Genomic DNA, 14,614 nt, shown 5'->3' on the forward strand with positions numbered 1-14,614 from the left:
TGTTAAGATCCCGTTAGCATGCTATAGAGATCTTTTGAAATTTCCAGCAACATACCTCTTTAATTTTACTCGTAAGGAAATTGAGGCCCAGAGAGGGAAAATGTCTTACCCCAGGTCACACAGCAATCAGCATCACTGTTAGGGCCAAAGAAGGGTCTTCTGACACCCAGATCTGTGTCCTTTGCACTAGAGTCAGGTATTGGACCTTTGCCAAGAGGTGCCTTGGGGCGTTCCTAACTGTGTGTGCCTCACCACCACCCAGCAACAGGGCAGGGAGGCCCGCCTTCTGGGAACAGGCAGAGTTGGTTCCCCCCACCCCTGGGTAGGGTAGGGGGGTGCCTAGGTGTGCACGGCCCCTTCCTGCTGGAAATCTGCTCTGACAGCATCCTCTGTAAGGCAGGGTCCCAGAAGTTAGCCAAAGTGTGGAGGGTGTATGCTAACGAGCTTGAGTGGACTCATCTTGCTGGAAAGAGCTGAGAGACTGCAGCAGCTTGCATTCCCAATGTGGGGATGCCCATGGATATTCTCTGTCCTGGATTGAGGGCTAATGGGCACCTTCCAGAAGGGCTGAGGGTAAGGTAGGCGCATAGGCTTGATGAAGTAGAGTCGTGGAAGAGAGGCTGGTGGGAAGGAGACCTAGGGGCAGTGGTGGAAGAGGAGGCTGTATTTTAAGGAAAGGGAACTTCTTCCCTGAGAGGAGGGGAATAAGGAGTCGGGGAGGCAGGAGTTAGGCAGAGGGAAACAAATTGCCGAAGATGCCTGAGCCTCTGAACTGATGTCTCCACACGTGTGTGCTTCCTCTGTCCTCCCGTAGGAGTCTACATTCTGATCGGAGCCGGCGCCCTCATGATGCTGGTGGGCTTCCTGGGCTGCTGTGGGGCTGTGCAGGAGTCCCAGTGCATGCTGGGACTGGTGAGTCTCCCCTCCGCATCCCCGCGGCCACCCTGACTCCCACCGCCAAAACCTCAGCAGGCCCAGACCCAGACCCACAGAACAGATGGAGGGGGATGGGGTCGAGAAGGTACCCAAAGGGCATGAGCTGTCCTCAGCCTGGGCCCCTCCCCAGTGTGAAGCATAGCCCCTCTTCCTTTCTGGAGCCTGTCTTATCGCTTCCCCTAGGCAACTAAAAGGACTTTGTTTCCCCTTTTTCTCGAGGACCACGTTTGCTTTTTTTCCCTGAATCCACAGGTACCTTTGCCTTCTTCTTCTTGTTCTTCTTGTTTCAAAATCTGTTTTGATCTTTTCCAAACTCCATGGAGTGGATTCACTCCCTTTACTTCCCCAAATCTCTGCGTCTTTTGTGAGCAATGGTAGTTTCCTGCTCACTGACTCTTAACTAACGCCTTGTAAATGCTAGTTCTGGGCTCGGCTGTGCTCAGCTCTTTCCTCATGTCCGGGCACCTTGCCTCACTGTGGCCTCTGTCCTGGGCTTGGTTAACTGCCTGTTCTGTGAACTTCTTCCCTGCCCCTTCTAGGCTATTCATTTGTGCCACCAGATGCCTGTTCCCCAGGGAGTTGTCCTTCCTTGTCCCAAAATACCCTTTGATTTTCCTGGCTGGTTGGCTGGGACTGTTCTCACCCCGTCCCCTCGCTGCCTTCCAGTTCTTTGGCTTCCTCCTGGTGATATTCGCCATTGAAATAGCTGCGGCCATCTGGGGATATTCCCACAAGGATGAGGTAGGTTTTTCCCATGAGATCTCTTGGGTTTGGGAGTTGGGGGATGGGGGACAGTGAAGCAGGGGGCAAGTCCTGGCTGGGCACTTTGTTCCGCTTTCAGCTGTTGACCAGGCCCCTTATCTCATCGCGTGCCTGTGTGCCAGCGAACATGCCCTCCTCAGGGCAGGGAATGTCAGCACGCTTACTGTCCTGTGCGAGATTGTGTCAGTCATGGTGTTGGCTTATAGTAGATGTTCAGGAACTACCCGTTGGGCCTGTGCGTGTGTGTGTGTCTGTCCGTCTCACACCTCAGCAGCCCTCTCCCCCAACTTTTAGAAAGATTACTCAGAAAATACAGGCTTTCTGTGGGCTGGACACCCTTGCCTCCTCCTCTGATCTATAAATAACACGTTCAAGTGCTGCCCCCATGAGCCAAGTGCTGCCCCCAAGCCTGTGCAAGGTCCACAGATGTTTGAACTATGGGCCCCACTTCCGGACACTTGGCCATCTAGTATGGGAAAAAGACATGAAATCGACAAGGGTCATAGAGGTGATTTATATCCAAAGTACTATGGGATTTGAAAAGGTGGGGTGGGGAAGGGAATCTCTTTTGACTTCATAGACAAGGGAGCCGTGAAACCTTGAATGAGAGATGTGTTCAGGAGGAAAGTTAGTGGAGGCAGGGGACTTCCAGTCAAAGAGGTTGAGCATGGCTGGGCTTGGGCTTACGTGGGGAGCCCTGCAGACTTTTGGACCAGGATGGGCCATATCAGAGTAGTGTTTTTGGAAGGGCTACCTTGTCATGTTCAGCAGGAAGGGGGAAGGAAGAGAGATGCTGGAGGCAGGAACCCTATTGTTTTGTTTTGTTCTTGAGACTAGTCAAGTACGGTAGTGGGAAGCAGGGAAAAATAGAACAAGGACTTCCATCTGTAACTGACGTGAGCAATCCATTGAGATAACTCACTACTTTTAGACCAGCCAAGGGTCTAGTATTTTTATTAATATTTTTTAATATTTTTATTAAAAAATATTTTTATTAAAAAAGTATTTAATACTTTTTAATATTTTTATTAAAAAATAAAAGTAGGCCAGGCGCGGTGGCTCAAGCCTGTAATCCCAGCACTTTGGGAGGCCGAGACGGGCGGATCACGAAGTCAGGAGATCGAGACCATCCTGGCGAACACGGTGAAACCCCGTCTCTACTAAAAAAATACAAAAAACTAGCCGGGTGAGGTGGCGGGCACCTGTAGTCCCAGCTACTCAGGAGGCTGAGGCAGGAGAATGGCGTAGACCCGGGAGGTGGAGCTTGCAGTGAGCTGAGATCCGGCTACTGCACTCCAGCCTGGGCAACAGAGCGAGACTCCGTCTCAAAAAAAAAAAAAGTATCCAAGCAATAACAGCTACAGCCATAGAAATAGGAATGAATCATTGTGAAAAATGTCAGAAAGATGCTGAAGGAAAAATGCTGGCTGTTGGTCTGTTAACTGGATGTGGGTGAGCATCAAAGGGACAGATACGCATCAAATTGGGATGTACCAGATGCAGGCACATAATAATATATCCCCTATATTATAATACAATAGCTGACACGTCCTCCAGATTTACTCTGTACTGGACATAGTGGCAAAGGGCTTAACGTGCAATATCTCATTTAAATTCTCACAATAACTTATGAGCTATAGAGACAAATGTGGAAACTCCGTACAGAGAGGTTTAGTAATTTGCCAAAACTCATACCTAAGTGAAGAGAAAAAGAAGATGGAAGCCTGAGGAAATAGTCAAGTCAGGAGTAGTAGTTTTTAAAATATTATTATCCTTTAGAGCATAGAGATTCAATTTAGGAGCAAAGCAGAGCTGAAGAACTGACCAAAGTATAAGACACAGGGAGAAACAGCCAGAGCGGGTTTCTGGAGGACGTGGGAGGAGATGGGAAGTGCCCAAAGGCCCCGAGAGAAGGCAGTGCTAGCAGCTGCCATCTGCCCAGTGATGTCCAAGCACGTGGCTGAGAGCTTAAAGAGAGAGAACAAGATGGAACACGTAACATTTGTTCGTGGAGAAAGGTGTGAAAATGCTGCCTCTGCCCCTCTCTTGTCTGCCCATCGTAGGTGATTAAGGAAGTTCAGGAGTTTTACAAGGACACCTACAACAAGCTGAAAACCAAGGATGAGCCCCAGCGGGAAACGCTGAAAGCCATCCACTATGCGGTATGTGGCCTTGGCAGAGACACCCTCCTGCGCTCACTCCGGACCGTGTCTGCACACAGCGGTGCTGACTGTACCAGACCAGTGCAAACATTCTAATCATCTTTTTAAAATGTGTTTCTCTCATCCCCATCCCTGCCTTCTCGCTGTAGTTGGACTGCTGTGGTTTGGCTGGGGGCGTGGAACAGTTTATCTCAGACATCTGCCCCAAGAAGGATGTCCTCGAAACCTTGACCATAAAGGTAAACTCAGAGCAAGATCCTGGTGCCCCTGCACCATTACTGTGGGCAAACCCTGCAAGCATAAAAGTGACAGCAGCCAAGTGCTGCTTCAGAAAGACCCGGTCTGCCTGTGAAAGGGTCCCAGGGCACCCATCTCTTTCTCCCCTACTTTGGGCCCTCTGTTTACTGAAGGGCAATAAAACAAAAGGCGGTGGCTCAAGCCTGTAATCCCAGCACTTTGGGAGGCCGAGATGGGCGGATCACGAGGTCAGGAGATCGAGACCATCCTGGCTAACACGGTGAAACCCCGTCTCTACTAAGAAATACAAAAACTAGCTGGGCAAGGTGGCGGGCGCCTATAGTCCCAGCTACTCGGGAGGCTGAGGCCGGAGAATGGCGTGAACCCGGGAGGCGGAGCTTGCAGTGAGCTGAGATCCGGCCACTGCACTCCAGCCTGGGCTACAGAGCGAGACTCCGTCTCAAAAAAAAAAAATAAAAAATAAAAAATAAAATAAAACAAAGGCCAGACCAGGGGAACGACAAGTGCTCTGGCACCGCCCACTGCTGCCAGCCTGGAAGCTGTCGAGGGCAGGCGTGCTTCTGAGTCTTGGACTCCCGCTCTGACTTTGTCAGTGCCTCCTGTCTGTAAGCTGGAGTTAATGTCCAGCTCCAGAGTAGTAAAAAGTGACCTTACAACCGTATCAGAAATAGGCCCCCAAGCAGGGCCTGTCCCTCCCTCCTCCTTCCCTGATGTCCTGCCCAAATGTTTAGCATCCATTAGCATAGCCATCCCTTTGCTCCCCTTTCCATCCACCAGCCAGAACTTCTCTTATCCCTGAACACCCCTGTCCCCAGCCCACCCTCTGCCCACCAGTTCTCCCGGGTGAGACGGGTGCCATGGGAGGAAGGAGGTGCCCCGGGAGCAAGGATTGTGTGTGACCCAGGTCTTGGTTTGTCTCCCCAAGTCCTGTCCTGATGCCATCAAAGAGGTCTTCGACAATAAATTCCACATCATCGGCGCAGTGGGCATCGGCATTGCCGTGGTCATGGTGAGTGGCGGGACGTCGTCCCAGGAGGGGGACTGAGGAATTCACACTGATTCAGCCCATGCTCTGCCCAGATACTGCCGCAGTCTGTGCATTTGTCAGCTCACTTTGTCCTCGTGCCCTTAGTATTTCCATTTTACCACTAGGGAATGGAGAGACAGAGAGGCTGCCGTTCTGATCAAAGCCTCTCACCTCCTGAGTGGAGTATCTGAGGTTTCCCCTGGGTTTCTTCAGAGTCGACTCTCTTAGCCATTAAGGTTCAGGGCACATGGGCAGCAGTGCTGGCGCTGCTAGTCCTCAGAGCATGTCTCCTCACGCACCTGCTGTTCTTCTCCCTAAGAAAGGAGTTCACTAGAGGCTACCGGCATGGGAATTATTTCCTGAAGAGCCTCTGAAAATGGGCAGCCAGAAGGAGGTCTCCTGCTAATCAGCCCCTAGAAACCAACAACGGCCAACCAGGTTCCTTGGGGTCATGTCCTCTCTCCCCGTGAGGGAAAGCCCCAGACGGAACATGGTCCTCGCTGGGATGGCCTTGGCTCCCTGAGTCTTCCCCCACCCCCGCCCGCTTCTGCCCCCTTGCCAGACTGCCCGCAAAGAGAGAATCGCCTCCTTTCTCCGGCATCTAAGAAAGGCATGAAGTACCTTGCAGCAAAAGATACAATAATACTTTCTTTCTTTTCTTTTTTTCTTTTTTTGAGACGAAGTTTCACTCTTGTCACCCCGGCTGGAATGCAATGGTGCGATCTCGACTCACTGCATCCTCCACCTCCCAGGTTCAAGCAATTATCCAGCCCCAGCCTCAGCCTCCTGAGTACCTGGGACTACAGACCTGTGCGACCACACCCAGCTAATTATTTTTAGTAAAGATGGGGTTTCACCATGTTGGTCAGGCTGGTCTTGACCTCCTGATTTCAGGTAATCTGCCCACCTTGGCCTCCCAAAGTGCTGGGATTACAGGCGTGAGCCACTGTACCCAGCCAAGATATCACAATACCTTTTAAAATAGAATATTAGGCCGGACGCGGTGGCTCATGCCTGTAATCCCAGCACTTTGGGAGGCCCAGGCGGGCAGATCACAAGGTCAGGAGATTGAGACCATCCTGGCTAACATGGTGAAACCCTGTCTCTACTAAAAATACAAAAAATTAGCTGGGCGTGATGGCAGGCGCCTGTAGTCCCAGCTACTCGGTAGGCTGAGGCAGGAGAATGGCGTAAACCCGGGAGGGCGAGCTTGCAGTGAGCCGAGATCGCGCCACTGCACTCCAGCCTGGGGGACAAAGCGAGACTCCGTCTCAAAAATAAAAAATAAAAATAAGGCCGGGCGCAGTGGCTCACGCCTGTAATCCCAGCACTTTGGGAGGCCGAGACGGGCGGATCACGAGGTCAGGAGATCGAGACCATCCTGGATAACACGGTGAAACCCCGTCTCTACTAAAAATACAAAAATTAGCCGGGCGCGGTGGTGGGCGCCTGCAGTCCCAGCTACACGGGAGGCTGAGGCAGGAGAATGGCGTGAACCCGGGAGGCGGAGCTTGCAGTGAGTGGAGATTGCACCACTGCACTCCAGCCTGGGCGACAGAGCGAGACTCCATCTCAAAAAAATAAATAAATAAAATAATAATAATAATAATAAAATAAAATATTAACACTTTGGGAAGCCGAGGCAGGCAGATCGCATCACTGCATTCTAGCCTAAGCAACAGAACAAGACTCCGTCTCAAAAAAAAAAAAGAATATTAAATACACACAAAGACAAGCGCAAAAATACTAACCTGTATGAACTGTAGGAAAACCTGGAATTTGAGCATTTAATTTGGCTCTCAGCTTCCTTGTCCCACCCTGAAAGTTCCCAAGGAAGCTGCTTGTGCACCTGACTGCCAACCCCCCAGATTCCTCACGTCCCGCGTCCTTCTCGTTATCTGGCCTGCATCTCTCCTGCTTCGGTACCTTCTGACTCGTTTGGCCTCCTGGATGCCATTCTCCTTGTCATTTGTCTTGGACTGGGTGACCCGTGTCTCTCCCTTTCCCTCAGCCTGCCTTCACATCAAACCACCCTGATCCTCATGTTTCTTCCTATCTCCCAGATATTTGGCATGATCTTCAGTATGATCCTGTGCTGTGCTATCCGCAGGAACCGCGAGATGGTCTAGAGTCAGCTTACATCCCTGAGCAGGAAAGTTTACCCATGAAGATTGTTGGGATTTGTTTGTTTGTTGTTTGGTTTTTGTTTTTGATTTTGTTTTTTTTTTGCCACTAATTTTAGTATTCATTCTGCACTTCTAGATAAAAGCTAAAGTTATTTTATGTTTGTCTTTTAATGCTTCATTCAATAATGACATTTGTAGTTGAGCGGGGGGTTTGGTTTGCTTTGGTTTATATTTTTTCAGTTGTTTGTTTTTGCTTGTTATATTAAGCAGAAATCCTGCAATGAAAGGTACTATATTTGCTAGACTCTAGACAAGATATTGTACATAAAGAATTTTTTTGTCTTTAAATAGATACAAATGTCTATCGACTTTAATCAAGTTGTAACTTATATTGAAGACAATTTGATACATAATAAAAAATTATGACAATGTCCTGGACTGGTTTTGGTTTCCTTTAATTATTTTGAGAGCTATTTGGTTTGCAAATGTCTTTCAACTGCTATTAACTCTACCTGCATTTATATGAGAAGTAGTTTGGGAAGTTGCTCACCCCAGTTTGTTTACTAATGAAGACATCTAGATGTGGAAAGATTAAGGGATTCTGATCCAGAGTCACACAGGTGTTAACAGAGGAGTCAGCACCAGCAGCTGGTGCCCAGACGCTCATTCAGCAGTGTGACACGTATATCTTGGGGACATGACAGTACACGTCACACCATGGTGGCAGAACTTTGTTTTATTCACTGCCTAGCCCCCAGTTTCTGGTGCATAGTAGTGCTCAGTATTTTTTTATCAGTGAATATTTGTTGGTTGAATGCATAAATGAGTGTGTCCCCATCAGGGTTTCATCAGAGAAGCAGAACCACTAAGAGGTACTTGTTTGAAGAGATTTGTTGTGGGAATTTGACCTTACACAGTCACTGGCACTGGGGCTGCTTAAGCAGGCTCTGCAGACAACTGGGAAGGACAGACGGACGTAACGTAAGGGAGGACAGGCCCGAGCGGGAGCCCTTGAAGGCAGACACATCCGTCTGTGTCAGTTCTTTTTTTTTTTGAGACAGGGTCTCGCTCTGTTGCCCAGGCTGGAATGTCATGGCCCAATCTCAGCTCCCTGTAGCCTCCCAAGTAGCTGGGACTACAGGCATGAGCCATCACACCCGGTTAATGTTTGTATTTTTTGTAGAGAAGGGTTTTGCCATGTTGCCCAGCCTGGTCTTGAACTGCTGGTCTCAAGCTATCCACCCGCCTTGGCCTCTCAAAGTGCTGGGATTACAGGTATGAGCCACCGCACCCGGCCCTGTGTTAGTACCTGCCTCTGCTGAGGTGAGCCAGCAGAGAAGTCACAATTCGTATGAGCTGTGAAATGACCGCTGCTTCACTTCCCACCTTCAAACCTTCCACAAGTTTCTCCTCTGTGCTCTACTCTTAACCGGAAACACACAGGAAGAGAATTCTGGGAAGTGTGGTTCAGCTTACCCAGGTGGACAGATCACAAAGCCACCGCTGCATGGGAGGTGTGGTCCGTGCTCAGACTGCACTGTCGTGGGCCATTCGGAGGCAAGCAGGCAATAATGGCAGAGTGGAATGAACAGGAGAAAGGTGAAGTGCAGAGGCATAAGAAACCAATTTTTATTTTCCATTCCTTAATTCCATTTGGGTTCCTCCTTAACACTACAAAAAGAAAAACAGGAAAGATGGATCAAAATGTCCCTGAATGCCATTACATTCAAACATCAGAACACCAAAGTTGATAGCAGTGTTATGCACAATAGCCAAAAGGTGCCAACTCAAATGTCCATCAACAGATAAATGGACAAACGATACATGGCATAGCCATATGATAGAATAGAATTCCACCTTAAATGCTGCAACACGGATGAACCTTGAGTGCGCTATGCTCATTGAAATAAGCTAGACACAAAAGAACAAATATTCTACAATTCCCTTGATAGGAGGTACCTAGAATTGGTAAATTTATAAAGAAAATAGATTAAAAGTAACCAGAGGCTAGAGAGAAGGGAAAATAGGGAGTTATGGTATAATGAGTACAGAGTTTCTGTTTGGGATAATGAAGAAGTTCTAGAAATAGATGGTGGTGATTGTTGCAAAACTTTGTGAATATACTTAGTGCCACTACATTGTATGCTTAAAAATTGTTAATATGGGCTGAGCACGGCGGCTCACACCTGTAATCCCAGCACTTTGGGAGGTTTAGGTGGGAGGATTATTTGAGCCCAGTTCAAGACCAACCTGGGCAAAATAGTAAGACCCGATCTCTTTAAAAAACAAAACAAAACAAAACAAAAACAACTGGCTGGGCATGGTGGTGCACACCTGTGGTCCCAGCTACTTGGGATGCTGAGTTGGGCAGATCACCTGAGCCTGGGAGGTCAAGCCTGCAGTGAACCATGATCTCACCACTGCACTCCAGCTGAAGCAACAGAGCGAAACACTGTCTCAAAAAAGGAACAAAAAAAGGGTCAAAGTGGTAAATTGATTATTACATATATTTTACTACACACACAAAAATAACTGGGTTGGCATTGTTGAGTGTCCTTGCTGCTCTGTGGCCCTAGGACCCTTGTTAATCTGAGGGCTGACTACTGTTCCGGTTGTGGAAATAACAGGTCAACCATTCGTTTTATTTTATTTTATTATTTTTGGGAGATGTAGTCTTGCTTTGTTGCCGAGGCTGGAGTGCAGTGGCACGATCTCGGGTCACTGCAACCTCTGCCTCCCAGGTTCAAGCCATTCTCATGCCTCAGCTTCCCGAGTAGCCGGGACTACAGGCACTCACCACTACGCCCAGCTAACTTTCCTATTTTTAGTAGAGACGGGTTTTGCCATGTTGGCCAGGCTGGTCTCGAACTCCTGACCTCATGATCCACCCGCCTCAGCCTCCCAAAGTGCTGGGATTACAGGCATGAGCCATCACGCCTGGCCAGCCATTCATTTTATGTAGGAGTGGAGGAGACCCCTGAGGAGTTCTAACATCAGCCCTGCGTGTAGTCGCCAGCTTCTTCTAGAGAAAGCAGGTCTCAGAGGCTACACGCACTTTCCACGCTGCTGCTTTGCTGAAGGGTGGGTTAGTATGGAATAGACCTCGGCTCGTTAAATTCCGGAACACCAGCCGGGCGCGGTTGAGCCTTAGGAAGATTCTGGAAACATGGACTAGGAACTCCTACAGCTCTCCATTTCTGTGCTGCTACATTTTGTTCTCCGAGGAGACCAACTTTGCTACTCAGTCCTCATGGGGTTGGGAAAGGGCTGCCCCCCCAGCTCCCCAGCTTACACAGAGACAACCTCCATTAGCCCCACTTGAAGTTTTAGGAGAGAAAAATTTGACCCAGTTTGAGTCAAATGTATACCTCTGTCCCTTCAGCTAGCAGCGGGCAGGGAGGGGTGTGTGGAGTAAAGACTCCCTCTGTGACCTATTACCGGGCCTGGCGCCAGAAGACAAGGGATCATTGCAAGCTGGCAGACATCCCAAAAGGAGCGGGCTGTCCACACCCTCAATCAGGCCTAAACGAGCCTCCCCTGACTCTTGGCGGACAGGGCCAGGTGTAGCTCTGCAGTTAAGGGAAAACCAGGACGGCCTGCTGCTCTCGGCTCCTGAAGGGCCTTGGAACAAAGGCCTTTTGGAAGTTTAGGTCACAAAAAGGCAACAGACACTGCCAAAGGTAACAACTGCTTTGGGTCCAGAAAGAATCTCCTTGAGCATAAGAGAAGCAGTTGTATGGAGGTGTTGGCCTCTTGGCTCAACTGTAAAAAGCAGCCCAGGGGCAACAAATTTGAATCAAAGCAGCTGGATTTAGTAAAAGGACATTACCCATGTCCTCAAGGACTGAAAGTGCTTTAATATCCATAAACCCCCTGTCCTCCCAAGGCCCTACTCTCCAAACCTATGTCCTCTGGATGGAGTTGAGTGGCCAAGGGTGGGACCAAGACTCCACATGGATCCAGGGCTCATTCCATGATGCTGTCATTTCCTAGAGTCCTCCAGGTGTACAGGGAATCTTTTCACTGACAGGTAGACCAGGATATCTCATAAGCTTCTTGGGCACAAGATGGAGCAGTGTAGGTGGAATTCCAGCACAATTAGGCATATCCATGGTTCGGTGAACACAATCATACAAGGGGGAGAGGTCTCTACCTGTGCAGCCCTGCCATGTTCCTTCCTGGTCAACGTTTTAAATGATAACTTGGAATACTACTAAATACAGCCAGGTGCAGGATCACACCTGTAATCTCAGCACTTTGCGAGGCTGAGGTGGGTGGATCACTTGAGGTCAGGAGTTCAAGACCAGCCTGGCCAACATAGTGAAGCACCATCTCTACTAAAAGTACAAAAAATTAGCCAGGCATGGTGGCGGGCACCTGTAATCCCAGCTACTCGGGAGGCTGAAGCAGGAGAATCGCTTGTACCCGGGAGGTGAAGGTTGCAGGGGGCCAAGATCGCACCACCACTGCACTCCAGCATGGGCAACAGAGTGAGACTCCATCTCAAAAAAAAAAAAAAAAGAAAAGAAAAAAAGAAAAAAAAAAAAACAGGCTCACACCTGTAATCCCAACACTTTGGGAGGCTGAGGTGGGTGGATCATGAAGTCAGGAGATGGAGATCATCCTGGCCAACATGGTGAAACCCCATCTCTGCTAAAAATACAAAAATTAGCTGAGCGTGGTGGCGCGTGTCCGTAATCCCAGCTACTCAGGAGGCTGAGGCAGGAGAATTGCTTAAAACCAGGGAGGTGGAGGTTGCAGTGAGCCGAGATCACACCACGGCACTTTAGCCTGGTGACAGACAGACTCAGTCTCGAAAAGAAAAAATAAAAGACTTTTACTAAATACTGTATTGTTATATGTATATTTCACAAGGCTCTGAGAAATACCCAGTAATTTGAGTAACAGAAGTATAGTTCAAAGAGATCTCCGAGACTGGAATAATAGAATATGACACCCAAAGGATATATCTCAACAGGAATAAGTAAACAAAATCAAGCCATCCATACAATATGTTTAGCAGCCCTTGGTCCTTACCACAGCACTTTAAGTTAGCTGGGCAAGCATATATTTGACTGGTTAGATAACAGGGTTTTTCTCATATGTTAAGTCTGGAGGGAATTAGAAGTGTTGATTTAGCAGCTCCGCTCTGTGGAAGATGGCATCTCTGTGATTCTCTTGGCTTGTACCCCACCGTCATAAGGTAGCTGCTGCAGCTCCAGCCATTTCTACATTCACAGCTAGAGGTAGGGGAAAAACAACTGCTAGCCACAGTGATCTCTTCTATCTAAAATGCAAAAGCTTCCCCTGGCAAACTGGAAGTCAACTCACATTTGTACATCACTGACTAGAAATCTGTCACGTGGCTACTCATAGCTCTAAGGGAGACAGAAAATATGAGCATTTAGGTTTCTTTTCAGTCTATCGTGAAGTTTGGAAAATGACAAGTGAGTTAAAGATATTGTATTCCATTTTACATTTGGAGAAAACACACGGTTGAGAGAAGTTAAATATTTGCCCCAATATCATATAGGTAATAGGCTGGATACAGGCTTGAATCCAGGACTCTCTCTCAGTTTCATTGCATATTTCACACAGGGCTGCCTTCCAGGATTAATATCATAGGAGGAAACTTGACAGGAACATCCTGGAACATCTTTTGAGTAGAAGAACCCATTACATAAACGCAGGATGAAGAAAAAAATTCATTTGAAAAAAGATGTGGAAATTGAGCTTACCACAAACTTAATAGAAGCCAAAACTGTGAAGAGAGGATGCATCCAGAGAGGTGTCCAGGTGGAGACAATTGAGCCACAGATGTGACAGGCCCTAGAGGAATATGGTGCTATATTCTGGGGCCATTCCTCAAGAAGAAAGGTGACCATCTACAGAGACCTGGAGAGGACAGAACTTTTTTGGGGGGGGTGGGGGCCTGCCTAAAAACCTTGTCACTCAAGAGGACAGTGAAGCACCAGGGGATTGTAGCCTGGGGGAGGGATCATCCAACAACACAACCGTCTTTGTTTTCAAATATCTTAAGGGCCATAAGATGAACCAGAACGTATGTTGTCCCATAGTTTCAACTGATGGGCAGAAACTCTCGGGTAAGATTTTGGCTGAACATAAAGGAATCCCCTTTAAACCAGGGCTGTCCAGCAGAAAAAGGGCTCCCCATGAGTGGAGAGCCCCAGGACATAAGAGGGGGCTCCAGGAGAAGCTACAGAGATGTCCTGCATCCACTGGAACTTGATGCCCTCCATCTCTAGGAGCTTATAAAAATGTGGGTCTGCAAGCAAATCCCCAGGGAAGCAGCTCTCTCCTCCTCTGTATCCATTTATGGGGTGGGCGCTGCTAGTAAAAGTTAAGTAATAGGAAGAGTGAACATTTTTATGGGCAACCCCAAAATATTTCAAAATAATATTTTATCTCTGAAATTGCTTTTTTTTTTTTTTTTTTTTTTTTTGCACCATGGTTGGGCTCTTTAAGATACAAGGAAGAGAGCATTTAAACCCTTAAATGAGGTTGCTGGAAGGATATTCATCATCTCAACAGCCATGCTACCACTTCTGCATTTTCTAAGCTGGACTCTGCAGAGGCCTGAGACAGTAGCTCATAGCAGACCTGCATCTGGCATCTGCCCCAGCACCTCTGCTTCTCTCTGCATCTCACAGGCAAGCTCCTTTAGCAGGAAGGATCTAAGCAGGTAGTTTGTTCCCTTCCAGTAAGACGCAGCCTTGTTGGCACCCCTTGCCGGAACACTACCAATCCCTGGTCGAATTGCCTGTGGCCAGGGAACGGCATTGATGTTCTTGATGCTCCATGACCTTCCAAGCACAAAAATGTAGGCAGAAGGAATGCCCTGGGACACCTTTCTGGTTCAAGCTGACTGGCTCAAGGACTGCCTGGGACGGCTATCCTCACTGACCTCACAAGGTAGTGTGTGTGTGTGTGTGTGTGTGTGTGTGTGTGTGTGTGTGTGTGTGTGTGTGTGTTTTGAGACAGAGTTTCGCTCTTGTTGCCCAGGCTGGAGTGCAATGGCATGAAACAGTGTGTGTGTGTGTGTGTGTGTGTGTGTTTTTGAGACAGAGTTTCGCTCTTGTTGCCCAGGCTGGAGTGCAATGGCATGAAGTGTGTGTGTGTGTGTGTGTGTGTGTGTGTGTGTGTGTGTGTTTTGAGACAGAGTTTCGCTCTTGTTGCCCAGGCTGGAGTGCAATGGCATGAAACAGTGTGTGTGTGTGTGTGTGTGTGTGTGTTTTTTGAGACAGAGTTTCGCTCTTGTTGCCCAGGCTGGAGTGCAATGGCATGACCTCGGCTCACTGCAACCTCCGCTTCCTGGGTTCAAG

General features: G+C 48.4%; 1 protein-coding gene across 2 annotated transcripts in view; it reads left to right on the plus strand.

Moving 5' to 3' along the window:
* CD9 (CD9 molecule) overlaps positions 1-7,704 on the plus strand; it is a 38,304-nt gene extending 30,600 nt beyond the window's left edge. For both annotated transcript variants that reach the window (XM_050747514.1, XM_050747513.1), the window contains exons 3-8: positions 815-912; positions 1,603-1,677; positions 3,762-3,860; positions 4,010-4,099; positions 5,044-5,127; positions 7,209-7,704. In XM_050747514.1, coding sequence (XP_050603471.1) covers positions 847-912; positions 1,603-1,677; positions 3,762-3,860; positions 4,010-4,099; positions 5,044-5,127; positions 7,209-7,274 — 480 coding nt within the window. In that variant the 5' untranslated portion in view covers positions 815-846 and the 3' untranslated portion in view covers positions 7,275-7,704. The remainder of the gene's footprint in view (positions 1-814; positions 913-1,602; positions 1,678-3,761; positions 3,861-4,009; positions 4,100-5,043; positions 5,128-7,208) is intronic.
* The last annotated feature ends 6,910 nt before the right edge of the window (positions 7,705-14,614 follow it).

The sequence above is a fragment of the Macaca thibetana genome, chromosome 11, assembly GCF_024542745.1.
Source record: "Macaca thibetana thibetana isolate TM-01 chromosome 11, ASM2454274v1, whole genome shotgun sequence".
Classification (NCBI taxonomy): Eukaryota; Metazoa; Chordata; class Mammalia; order Primates; family Cercopithecidae; genus Macaca; species Macaca thibetana.